We start from the raw sequence: 13,906 nt of genomic DNA, 5'->3' as shown, positions 1-13,906 counted from the left end.
AGATGCGTGATGGAGGAAGTAGCATGTCGTCAGATTCTTATGGAAATCTAAAATCCAATAGGAAACCTCACTGTGATGCACAAGGCCTCTCTTGCAGCGGCTGCCATTGGAGTTTGTTGAGCGTCTGTGTAACGCCCTCGCGCGGAATAAACGAACCCCCTCTCTGTGGGATCTTCTCTGTCTCTTTCGTCAGTCCTACCTGGTATGTGCCCCAGACTGATGAACGATACTCAAGAATCGGTCACACAAGCGCCTTGTAAGCCACGTATTGCGTGGGTGAGTTACATTTCCTTAACATTCTCCCTATTAATCTGTTTCGTGTCCAGTTTTCCTACTGATTGGATTATATGGTAGTTCCACATAAGGTCGCTCTGGATAGTTAGTCCTAGATATTTTATGGTACAGACTGTTTCCAGCAATATGTCATCAATAGTGTAGTTGTACAGTAGTCGATTTCTTTTCCTATGTATTCGCAGTATGTTGTATTTACTTACGATCAGGGTCAACTGGCAGAGCCTACACCATTCATCAGTCCTCTGCAGGTCCTTCAGCAAATTGATACTCTCTTCACGCGTCGCTACTTCCTTATACACAACCGCATTGTCCGTGAACAGTGTTAAAGAGCTTCCAGCTGTCACACTATCACATGAGGGTTCCAGAAGCGCTTGTTCAAAATTTAGCCTGCCACTTTGGTCACACACCCACGCACAGCAGACGGGGGAGTGAACGTTAGAAATGTCGTCTCCCACAATACGTTCACGGGGACGCACGGTGGTGCTATGTGTGAGTTACGCCCACCTCACACTTCTCGCAACTGGTTTGTAGTCGACTTGCTTACCTGTCGTCTCATAGACGTTGCCCCAGTAGGTTTCTTCTCCTTCGGTCGCGATCTGTAACGTTTCTGCCATAAACAGTGCATAATTATGTGACGAGTGAGTAGGTTTAAAAGCTAAGCATAATAAGAACAGTAACATGTTAGGATGCCAACTATAACGTTTTATTTCACCAATTGCAAAATTAGTAAGACGATTTCTAGAGCCAGTCTCCCATTAATAATTAAAACTAGTTTCCTGGTGATTAATCATTAGTTCGAAAACACCGCCAAAGTCTCAAAAATGCTTCAGACGATATTAGAATCAACGTGAAATCGCACAAATATGTTTTCCGAGACAACTGCAGCAGTCTGCTCTATGTTTATGTGGACTTGCATTTGACACACCAGTTCGCGTGTTGCTACTTTCGAAACCGATCGTCGACTAGTCGAGAGATATCTTACAGTTTGCCCCATCCTTCCCATCAATAACTGAAATTTATAATTATCATTTTCTGATGAACATAGTGATATTATTATTAACAAGTGTTCAGTACCAGTAACGTTATCAGCACGGCTGGAGCTCCATATTAAAATTTAAACAGTAAATATAATTGAGAGAATCGAAGCATTTGAGATGTGGTGCTATAGACGAATGTTGAAAATTAGGTGGACTGATAAGGTAAGGAATGAGGAGGTTCTACGCAGAATCGGAGAGGAAAGGAATATGTGTAAAACACTGTTAAGGAGAAGGGACAGGATGATAGAACATCTGCTAAGACATGAGGGAATGACTTCCATGGTACTAGAGGGAGCTGTAGAGGGCAAAAACTGTAGAGGAAGACAGAGATTGGAATACGTCAAGCAAATAATTGAGGACGTAGGTTGCGAGTGCTACTCTGAGATGAAGAGGTTAGCACAGGAAAGGAATTCGTGGCCGGCAGCATCAAACCAGTCAGTAGACTGATGACCAAAAAAAAAATAAATAAATAAATGATGAAAGACCCGCTTCTTGGCGCCCAGTGTGGTGGCTGAGTCGCACCCACTGCCCTCTGTCCCTCTGCTCCAGTAGGCTGCTACACGGCTGTCGCTCGCCCGGCCCTCCCCACGCTATGCGACCACCTGGCGCGTTGTCTGATGAGTCTGCCTGGTGATCCTACCAACTAGCTAGCCTCCCGTAGCAAAATCCTCCTATACCTTGCAATAAAACATAGCAACAAAAATGCAATACGTAAACGTTGGCATGGAAGCGACATAAACGGCACACGAAGCTTTCTACTACATAACGAGCATAGCCTGCACCATTCATCAGTCCTCTGCAGGTCCTTCAGCAAATTGATACTCTCTTCTCGCGTCGCTACTTCCTTATACACAACCGCATTGTCTACTCTATTCTACTATATTAATACACGGTTAGTTCGATGATCAAAAATTAATCAGCTCTCCTCCATTTCATTTATTCCTGCTTTGTTAAATCTTTACTTGAGGCTTGGATAATCGAATCACCGTTTTGTCCATTGAGATTTCCGACGAGGAAAACTTTCCCTGTTTAGGGAACAGTGTCAAAAAAAACAAAAAAAAACTTAGAAGTACTTCAACCTAACTAACGTAAGGACATCACACACATCCATGCTCGAGGCAAGATCCGAAACTGCGACTGTAGCGGTCCCGCGGTTCCAGATTGAAGCGCCTAGAACCACTCGGCCACACCACCCGGCTGTCAATTACAACTTGAAGATTATTACACCTCATCGTCTCTTGTTTAAGTCTTCCCACATCATGTGCACCTACAGATTTACTTTCCTTTATTGTCATCTTGGTTATCCTTTTATTGACACAGCTGACGCCAGTAAAGTTGTTATTAAACTTCTTGTGAATTAGAATTCCCACAACTGCATGTACTGCTAGATGTTTATCGGCACCAGAGTAGAATAGTGTGTGTAACTTCCTCTTACGGTTGAGCCTTTCCCGTTTCTTTTCATCTCAGTCAGTGTGCATACGCTTATTTTATGTTCTTCCATTTCCACAACAATTTCCTGCCCTTCATTATTGCATGACGGTATATTCTATGTATCAGCGCCTGAGTATTTTATTTTCCGATTTTTAATACTTTTCTGAGACCTGGTCGTCATGATTTTATCCATCCTGTTTTGAGGCTTGCTTTTAGGGATGGGAAAAACCGATCAGTTAAACCCGATGCCGTTATTTAAGACTTGAATAGCCAGTATTTTTCGGTATTTGTTTGGTCTCAGCTATCACAGCAGCTTTTTATTTTGTATTAATGATCGACCAAAATAAATGAAATATCAATTACCCTTAGCAGCAGTGATACAGTTTTTTCGGTTTTAAACGAACCTTGTTCTAAAAAAAGAAATAAGTTTTAATTGAAAGACTGGCACTACTAGGAAATGTTGCGCTATTGTAGAAAACCAGGAAAACGATCAGTACTATTTTATCAACAATGCCGACAGAAACGCACGGCACAAGAACTGGTACGGCGTCGCTGAGACGGCGCTGCCCCCGTTGCCCTGTGTCGCGGCCTGAGGCACGTGGTGTGCGTGCAGTGAAAAGGACTTCAGCCACACGCGGTCTGTACGGCAGTTCCTCGCTGCCGCCCGCGGACATCCGCTGTAGCGCAGAATGGCGCCGACGCTAGTCTGGAGATATTTTTACGAGGTGACGTACCAATGAAGTACAATGCTTCATTTGCTTTAAAAGATCAATAATTTGTCTGCCACTTCTATGAAATAGTAAAAGAGGAAGGAAATTATAGTAACAGTAATAAATTAAGAACTTAGCGACAGTTCATCCATGGTACACAATAAAAAGTAGAGAGTAGCTAATCTACTGCCCGTGTCTACATAACGTGCCTTCATGTACTTGTAGCTCCCGAAAACAGACGAATTAGTACAAGAAAAAGAAGAACAGAGTCGACCTTAGTTTTCATCCTTCAGCATTAACTACGCATGACGTCTAAATAATGGTATGATCCCCTATTACAACTCGATTTCTGAGCAGAGTTTCAAAAAATTGGAATAAACAATAGAACACTCCAGATTTTTTTGTAGGATTCAAGCGCTTCTCACTTTTCGAGAAAAGGAGCAAACGATGGACGGATGTTTTCTTTTATTTGCCTGTTTCATTTAATGTTTTGATTCTACATATCTTAAAATTGAGACGGTCAAAAGTCCTTTCAATATTTGGTCAGTCCTCGCGTTCATTACAGGAAAAAAATAAGAATAAAAATCGAAAATCGGTTATTTCAGAAATCGGTCACTTTGAGCATTTTTAACAATCAGGTTAAACAGACCTGCAAAAGACAAAAAACAAATAACCGAGGACCGCTTGTTCCAGCGACAAACACCACCCCTATTTCTCATACACGTTCTAAGCTGTTGTCGGTCACATAATTTTGAGTTCAGTTAATCTCAGAACTCTTTCTCATTCAGACTGAAAGTGGTGCACGGTACACATCAGTAACACGTATTTCAGCTTAACTTGTTTTACCATTCTCCTACGCAGATAATATTAGAGACTGTTTTTCCTCGACTGGAATGTCATCTATGTCACTTGTGTCTAAATTTTCACCTATGGGCACGGCGGCATCGCTGTTGCTTTGTGACACCTCGCAAGTGCGCATTTGTTCTAGGCACCCGATGAGGAACTGTGCATTTTTTGTCTGATAACTGCCATGGTGACTAGAACGAAAATACCATGACATCAATAAACCGCACAATTGTCTTAATACTGCATTATATGCTCAAAGCAAGCATAGTAGCTGCTCCAAGGCATCTTGAGAAAGATGCACAATAAAATACAGTGCAAACCTTTCTCATTCAAGAGTTAATTGTGATTTTTAATTGGTGTGGTTGTTGCCAGAACTGCAACTGTTTTCAAGGTACCTCTTTCCCAGATTTTTAAATTCGCAAACAGCCTAATAACATTCGTGTGTAGCTGCAGAACATCATGGTGTTTTCGTTTAATACCTTGACACGTTACAAGTGTCGTGTTCCTCCGGGTGACTAAGTCTATAAAACACGCAGTTGACACAGTAGAGTGTTGAACTACCTGTTCTCCTACTGTGTACTTAAGTGCTGCCGAAACACTGTGATTAAATGTGCTTAAGCGGGACCAACTTTCGTTTGATCGTAATGCCTGGTCTTCTTATATATTTCTGGTAGGTTCCAAGCAATGACCAATTTGTTTCTCTTTGGTCGAAATAATACAGCTTTACCACAGCATGAGTGGGGACAGCTACACTCCTGGAAATTGAAATAAGAACACCGTCAATTCATTGTCCCAGGAAGGGGAAACTTTATTGACACATTCCTGGGGTCAGATACATCACATGATCACACTGACAGAACCACAGGCACATAGACACAGGCAACAGCGCATGCACAATGTCGGCACTAGTACAGTGTATATCCACCTTTCGCAGCAATGCAGGCTGCTATTCTCCCATGGAGACGATCGTAGAGATGCTGGATGTAGTCCTGTGGAACGGCTTGCCATGCCATTTCCACCTGGCGCCTCAGTTGGACCAGCGTTCGTGCTGGACGTGCAGACCGCGTGAGACGACGCTTCATCCAGTCCCAAACATGCTCAATGGGGGACAGATCCGGAGATCTTGCTGGCCAGGGTAGTTGACTTACACCTTCTAGAGCACGTTGGGTGGCACGGGATACATGCGGACGTGCATTGTCCTGTTGGAACAGCAAGTTCCCTTGCCGGTCCAGGAATGGTAAAACGATGGGTTCGATGACGGTTTGGATGTACCGTGCACTATTCAGTGTCCCCTCGACGATCACCAGTGGTGTACGGCCAGTGTAGGAGATCGCTCCCCACACCATGATGCCGGGTGTTGGCCCTGTGTGCCTCGGTCGTATGCAGTCCTGATTGTGGCGCTCACCTGCACGGCGCCAAACACGCATACGACCATCATTGGCACCAAGGCAGAAGCGACTCTCATCGCTGAAGACGACACGTCTCCATTCGTCCCTCCATTCACGCCTGTCGCGACACCACTGGAGGCGGGCTGCACGATGTTGGGGCGTGAGCGGAAGACGGCCTAACGGTGTGCGGGACCGTAGCCCAGCTTCATGGAGACGGTTGCGAATGGTCCTCGCCGATACCCCAGGAGCAACAGTGTCCCTAATTTGCTGGGAAGTGGCGGTGCGGTCCCCTACGGCACTGCGTAGGATCCTACGGTCATGGCGTGCATCCGTGCGTCGCTGCGGTCCGGTCCCAGGTCGACGGGCACGTGCACCTTCCGCCGACCACTGGCGACAACATCGATGTACTGTGGAGACCTCACGCCCCACGTGTTGAGCAATTCGGCGGTACGTCCACCCGGCCTCCCGCATGCCCACTATACGCCCTCGCTCAAAGTCCGTCAACTGCACATACGGTTCACGTCCACGTTGTCGCGGCATGCTACCAGTGTTAAAGACTGCGATGGAGCTCCGTATGCCACGGCAAACTGGCTGACACTGACGGCGGCGGTGCACAAATGCTGCGCAGCTAGCGCCATTCGACGGCCAACACCGCGGTTCCTGGTGTGTCCGCTGTGCCGTGCGTGTGATCATTGCTTGTACAGCCCTCTCGCAGTGTCCGGAGCAAGTATGGTGGGTCTGACACACCGGTGTCAATGTGTTCTTTTTTCCATTTCCAGGAGTGTAGATGTGGCACCTTGTGGTCTTCAACTACTTGTTTGGGAAGATTAATGCGGTCGGAAATTGTTAAATGGTTTCCAACATCCATCGGAGAAAGTGCTACATCAGGCGTGAGATAAAATTCCTCAGGACCATTCTAGTGATTCCCCTCAAACAGATCAGGTGTAATATGAAGCTAATAAATTAAAATAGGTATTAAAATTTAATAAGATACCCAATTTAAACCACTTATGTAAATACATAACGAAAAAAGTAAACTTAAGGAGACAATATTAAGTGAAGAGAGCAGGAAAGCAAAATTTAAAAAAAAATAGTGCATTGGCGGTACGGCACGCTAATAACTACACTACACGTGTCCACACATTGTGAGTTTCATGTAAGGGAATACATACGCTCATTGCTAAGCGCTGCACATAGAGAGAAATGTTTATTTCTTTTACATGGTCCAGCAGACTCTTACAGATATTTGTCTTTCCTCTAAATTCGATGCAGCCATCGTTCTTTCGGCTGTCCTTCCACCTTCAGGAAGATCTGCTACCACCCTTTGCTTTCGAACAGCAGTTTCCTGCACAACACTGCAGCATTCTTCACTACAAAACAGCTGTAATGTTTTGTCAGGCTCTTAACTTTTTATAAATGAATCTGTATGCTTCACACACCCCTGTATACTAAGATACCAGCTAATCTTCCCAATTCACTCACTTACTCTCAGGTCCAGAATGGATGCCTTGTACCACCTGACATCAAGCTGATCACTGGCAGCACTTAACTGTCTGTTATACACACATGAAAGGTTGTCGCAACCTTCTGTATTGCTACCAGCTCATTCACTTCCCGCACCTTTTCTCTTCCTAGAGCACCTTTGGATGTGATACATCAACCGCAAAACCCATTCTCGGCACACGATTTTACATCCACTAATAACCCATCCTCGTATCCTGCTGCGCCACTAGACCCGTGTTACATCTTTCATGCAGCTCCATGCCTTACCCTCCCTCTCCAGCCAGAATTTTAGCCACCTTTCCCCCCTCTCCCAACAATGGAATTCGTCTGGAGATATACCCCGCTTCCAACCTTCATCACAGTGCTGCACCTCACACCATCCTCCTTATTTTCTCCTTCACCCTTCACCCACACTGCTGACTTCTAGTCGCTACATGCGGTTCTGCGGGGCCACATAGTCCTACTGATAAGCACACCTTCATCATGACAGTTATTTCATGTGTCATCTGGCGTCACCGTTACACTGTGGCATCATTCACCTTCGTCAGTGCTTGTTATCCATGACAGTACGCCAACATGTAGCAGCCCTCAGAAACTAGGGATGATCGTCAACCACCTATCTTAAACATAAACATCGAAGTGTAGTAGGAAAACATCAATGCTTTTACATCGCTGTTAAGCCCTATAAAACATCGACGCATTGATGGAATGAGAATACAGTATAATTGGAGCATCGATACATTCACACTCAATTTGATGGTCTAATAAAACTTTCGTACACTCTGGGAAGTGAAGCCACAAACGAAATAGGTACGCATAAATCTGTATTGCATTCTGTTTCCTTGCCCACTAAAATCATTGTTTTGCACTAATCAAACATTTTGCCATCAGTTTGATTACTGTATTACTTCTTGTTACTTCTTCAGATTATATTGCCTGAATTGGCACAGACTAAATATTTACTCGTTTTTCAGTAAATTTAATTATTTAAAGCAGTTTATTTTAATTTCTTTCTTTTCTCAGGTGGTAAATAATTACAGCTAATGATTTACTTTTAATTTACAACCATTTGAAGATGAAAATGGCAAACGATAAAAAAAACCATAGCAACCAGAACACCAACATGAAAATCAAAAACTCAACAAACATGCACAAACCTAATAACTAAATCGCATAGTGTGGAATAATTAGCAAATACGTTATTGAAGACCAGTGAACAGTAGAATACTGAAATCAGTAGAATTCAGCCAGTAATTAATGACACTGGCGTCAACACCTTAAAAGCAGTAGATATTGTTTTTAGTAGAAATCGCCATATGGGCTGCTATGTACACACGTTGCATTTGGTGCCACAAGACTCAGTTGAAAAAACGTCTAATTTGCTTCACTCAGTAGCAGCAGTAAAAGACAAACTGTCAAACAATGTGTTACCGCTAATGATGAGTTGAGGTAGGAATCCGATTTGAAGTTTATTCACGATGTCCCCACACTTTGGAATTCAACATTTCATATGACTGAAAGATTTTTCCCTCACAATTCCATGGGCACCTTTTGAAAATATCGTAATCTAATCTGGCACCTTATATTTTAAAATTTTGAAAAAATCATATTTATTACTTTTGTTGGTTTCTTGTTACAAATTCCGAAACCGTTTTAAATTTTTCAGTAAAACGTAATCTAGCAATTTCTCTTAATAGTAGTTAATGTGCATTACGCAACAAATTTCTTATTCTTATTTTCAGATTCAGAAATCTTCTTACACATCTGCATAACTGAACGAAAAATACAATGAACAAAATTTCACAGTTTTAGAATCTATTCTGGTGACTGTAAAGTACCCCACCACTTGACGTAAGCGTTATGAAAAATGCGTTGGTGTTGCTAAGTAATTTTTTTTATTGTTGGTGAACCTAAAGTGCCCCCCCCCCCCCCCCCCCGTCCATTGCAACCACGGTTTTGCGGGTTATGGAAAATGCATTGGTAATGCGATCTGACATCAACAAGATTATTAGTTGGCACACAAGTGCACCAGAAATGTTAAACGCAAAAGAAATAATTGATTTAACCGAAGTGTACGAGATATTATGACCAATTGAGATAACGACTCATAAAATCATTGGGAAATGATTTATAACCTGTAGTAAAGTAATACCACTTACCAGATTACTTACTATAAAAGTACCTGACTTTCAACCGAAAAAAACAATGGCAGAGAGTTTTAAAAATAACGTAACTGCCGAAATTATAAAACGATTACTACATACGGAAAATGTTGATACCCTGGCTGTTGCCACTCTCTCGGCTCCTCAGTTCGAGACTACACACTGTCGAGATGCACTTGCCTCCTTAAGCGCCATTAAGAGTGCCAAGGAGGTGATTTCAGAAATTGTGCTGCATGAACAAACTGAATACAAAGGTTGCCGAGAATTCCACAACACAAGTAAAAGCCACAGACACATAAAGTGATAACTATAAACTTGTTACTGATGTTATGGTTGAACAATGTGAAACCAATATACCTACGGAAGCAAGTTATTATTTAAAAAGGCCTGTAGCTGATTTAAAGCAGGATCCATTACTTTTAGGAGAGGTCCTACGACTGAACTCTGCAAAGTTGCAGAAAGTCACTATCAAACACTTGCGGTGCACGGCGAAGTGCACAGTTGCAGAACAACAAGTCCCTTACTATTCATACGATTGCACTGCCGTCCTGCACCGCCGGTAGTGTTCACACGATTCGAATACATAAGAAATTGCGAACAATGGAGCAGCTGTGGGTATATAGCATTCGCAACGAATCAATAGAACGGGTATGAAACATTCTCGGCTAAGGCATTGCAAATCTGTGTTCACTTATATCAGCACCATTAAAGAACAAGAAATGTGCAGATGTTGCTGTGCACTAACTTGATTTACTGTTCCACAGAAACGACTGCAACCGATCGACTGCTTCCGAGCGAGGGCTACACAGCTGTTGCTTGGCGTCGCCAACAGAAGGCTCTGAGACCGTCTTCGGCAACGTGGTTACAGCCTCTTCAGTGGCGAGCTACCGCGTCCGTACGCAGCTGAACTTTTTCCCACCTGTGGTATAATGTACGATACACGCTTGCCACAGCTCATGTGTTCGTCCTTCTTCCGAGAACCATGAGGTGGCAGCACGGAATGTAAACATCAGTTACTGCAACTGCACAAGTACACTGAAAAGCCACAGAAACTGGTACACCTTCCTAATATCGTGCAGAGCCCAGCGAGCATGCAGAAGTACCGCAACACGACGTGGCATGGACTCGATTAATGTCTAAAATAATGCTGCACGAAACTGGCGCCATGAATCCTGCTGGGCTGTCCATAAATCCGTAAGATTACGAGCGGCTGGAGATCCTTCTGAACAGCACGTTGCAAGTCATCCCAGATATGCTCAATTATGTTCACGTCTGGGGAGTTAGGCGGCCATCGGAAGTGTTTAAACTCAGAAAAGTGTTCGTCGACAAACTCTGTAGCAATTCCGAACGTGTGGGGTGTCGCATTGTCCTGCTAGAATTGCCCAAGTTCGTCGGAATGCACAACGGACATGAATGGATGTAGGTGATGACACAGGATACTTACGTACGTGTCACCTGTCAGAGTCGTATCTAGACGAATCAGGGGTCCCATACCACTCCAGCTGCACACAGCCCACACCACTACAGAGCCTCCACCAGCTTGAACAGTCTCCCACTGACGCACAGGGCCATGTTTTCCCGGCCGCAGCGACGTCGGAGATTTGATGTTTTACCGGATTCCTGATATTCACGGTACACTCCTGAAATGTTCGTACGGGAAAATCCCCACTTCATCGCTACCCCAGAGGTGCTCCGTCCCATCCATCTATCGCTCGTGTGCCGACTGTAACACGATGTCCAAACTCGTTTAAATCTTGGTAACCAACCATTGCAGCAGCAGTAATCCATGTAACACCTGCGCCAGACGCTTGTTGTCTTATATAGACGTTGTCGACCGCTGGGCCGTATTCTGCCTGTTCACAACAAAAATTTACAATAAAAAATCATGGTATCTGTGTGTGTGAGTGTGTGTGTGTGTGTGTGTGTGTATGTCATGGCTGAGTTGTTCTTCCTTTACTAGCAACAGCGTTTGATTTGTTTCACTTTCAGCAAATAATTGTAGTCTCCAGCCAAAAAAAGGACCATTTTTGCTGGTGAGATCGCGTTTTGCTGTGGAGTACCAGGTGGCCAGGAACTTTCAGGAGGTGGCAAAGAGTCTATTCTGTCATCTGTCGGTGGCAGTTCTCACTATGTCGTGCAGACTGTTAGCCGAGGCCAAGAGCCGCTGCTACCTCGCATCGCGCCCGCACACTATGTGGAGCTGTCAGAGTGTGAAATCTCTGCGATTACCTCCTGCAGCTTTCTGCATTCATGGTTCCGCAGAGCGAAACACAACGGAACGGACAAACAACGAAGAGAAGCGGGGCGTGAGTGATTCAGCTCACCCAGTTCCCATTTATCAGAAAAATTTAAAAATTAAGGGAATGCTTTATTTAACACGTTTTTAAAACGGACTAAAATGTATAAAACAACTTCCCTTAGCCGCATATACATTCCTAAATTTCCTGAAAGTATCTGCATGTGAATTTTTAATAACTGCGACAATATACGTAAAATTTAAATAGAAAAGTGTGGGATGACCGCAGTAATTGATGCGTGAATAGTTTACCTAACTAAAGAGAACTCCAAATGATGTGTACGAACGGTAAAGAAAGGAGTCTTCCTCCTTATTTCGAGACAATAGGTGTGTGATACGTGTACCGAGTTTGGTTGAAATTGGTCCAGCGGTTTACGAGATGTGGAACATACATACATATATTTTATAATATGCATGGATTAATAATTCGTGGCCAATTATAATTTATGAGGGCCAATTATTTACAATACATCATATCGAAATACAGTTGTAGCTCCATCAACAATAGAAATAGTTTTTGTTTCGCTTGCAATTGTTTTAAGAAATTTATTATACATTTTGTTTTTTATTTGAACGAATTATACATAATTTTTCATTTATGTAGCTCATTCAAGCAATACTTATCAATAACGCTTCTTTTTTATTAAACATACCTTACAACTTAAAAAGGTCCATAAATACATGCATTAGCAAAGAAGTAGGTTTCGGTAGGAGGGGATGGAGGCGGCGCAGCTTTGGCAGCTCAGCCAAGGGCACAGACAGGATCAGCTCCGCTCCGTTCTGTGGGACAGCGACTGAGGAGGGATTTGCCGGCGATGGCAGTGATTTCTGTTGAGGGTTGACGAGGTGTGTGTTCCATGTTAGAATTCTGTCGGTGTTTAGTCCTAAACATTGGTGGGTTGGTTGCAGATGGATGCCTGGGCGACGGAGACGCCGACCGCTCAGCCACGCAGCCTGCACAGCTGTGACGCTGCGTGGAGCGCCGGCAGTGGTGGGGCCGCGGCGCGGTTCCACGCTGTGCGAATTACGGGGGGTCAGAGTTCTGAGAGTCTGGAACCTGACGACGTCGCGCTCTACGTCGAAACTTTCGTCGAGTAACGATCGCGCACAATTGTAAAGCGGCCTATTGTGCTGCCATCTCGTGGCAATAGCTTGCAACAGGGCATTAGTTGCGTAACGGGCCGTTAGATGTCACTACCGGCCGTAGCGGACTTAATTTTGTTTTTTCTACTTTTACAGGAAAATATCTCAACCATCTGAAGTTTTCGCAGTAGCGTCCATTACTTGCTCTCTTTTCATTTGTACGCCTGATATATGTGACTCTAATACTTAAATCTTTTCCATGGGCATGCTTCTTGCTCAGTCAAACATTTTACAATGTGTGTTTCATTAGTCGCAGCTCGTCTCTTATCATGTTATATTGTATGATACTTACGATTACTGCAATTTTTGGAGGCAGTACATCGCGTGAGCGATGGTGGCCATCGTGATACAGTCGGAAATGTGTGATAAAGCAGTTTGTGTATTACTACTACAGCCAATGGTGGCCGTACGTACAGTGCAACTAAGCCCACCGATTGAGCAGGCTGTTCATTTCATATAACATATGAAGCACTGCAAGAAAAAGAAACGAAGGTTATAGAGTAATATGCGGTGAAAAATCTGCAGTGCATAATAGTGTGGTTAATTTCTGTAGATTTATCTGTACAAGCAATTCGGAACATAGTCTCTATATTGGCTAACCTACCCAGTAAAACAAACCTTTATTTACCGTTTACGTTGATTTCAAAATATACTGTTTCATTGTGAGACTTGATCTACAGAAATACGTCTGTTTTCAATTCTGAAGTTTCGATGTCGTTATTCGAAATGGTTTACAAGTATTTCGTGCCACGTGGAAGAGGAAATTATGAAAATGGGCTACGGGTGGCGGTGTTTTCGTTTCCTAAAAGCAAAGAACTCCAACAGAAATGGATAGCTGACTGCAACACACCGCGGAAGTTTCCATCTTACACAGAATACAAAGGCAAGTTCAACGACTTTACCGTTCAGTGAGATTGCCTCGCAGTACGTGTGCTTTAATATAGAGCGCATGAGCAACGTGTCGTCTGTTTAAGTTGGCATAAAGTCTAGTTGTTCGGCAACAACGTGATTTCGGTTGACGTGAAGCCTTTCTATAGCAGAGCAAGTTGGCTGTGTACAGTACTGAATCTCTGGCAGACTGATTTACATGTGCAGC

General features: G+C 43.6%; 1 protein-coding gene across 1 annotated transcript in view; it reads left to right on the top strand.

The window, feature by feature from the left end:
• The window catches only part of LOC124553202, a 54,035-nt gene extending 41,400 nt beyond the window's left edge, over positions 1–12,635 (top strand). The window contains exon 4 of the mRNA XM_047127095.1: positions 12,577–12,635. Coding sequence (XP_046983051.1) covers positions 12,577–12,635 — 59 coding nt within the window. The remainder of the gene's footprint in view (positions 1–12,576) is intronic.
• Positions 12,636–13,906: the final 1,271 nt, after the last annotated feature.

This window comes from Schistocerca americana, chromosome 11 (genome assembly GCF_021461395.2).
Source record: "Schistocerca americana isolate TAMUIC-IGC-003095 chromosome 11, iqSchAmer2.1, whole genome shotgun sequence".
NCBI classification, from domain to species: domain Eukaryota; kingdom Metazoa; phylum Arthropoda; class Insecta; order Orthoptera; family Acrididae; genus Schistocerca; species Schistocerca americana.
Note: the sequence above shows the minus strand (reverse complement) of the source record. Positions and strands in the feature narration are given on the sequence as shown.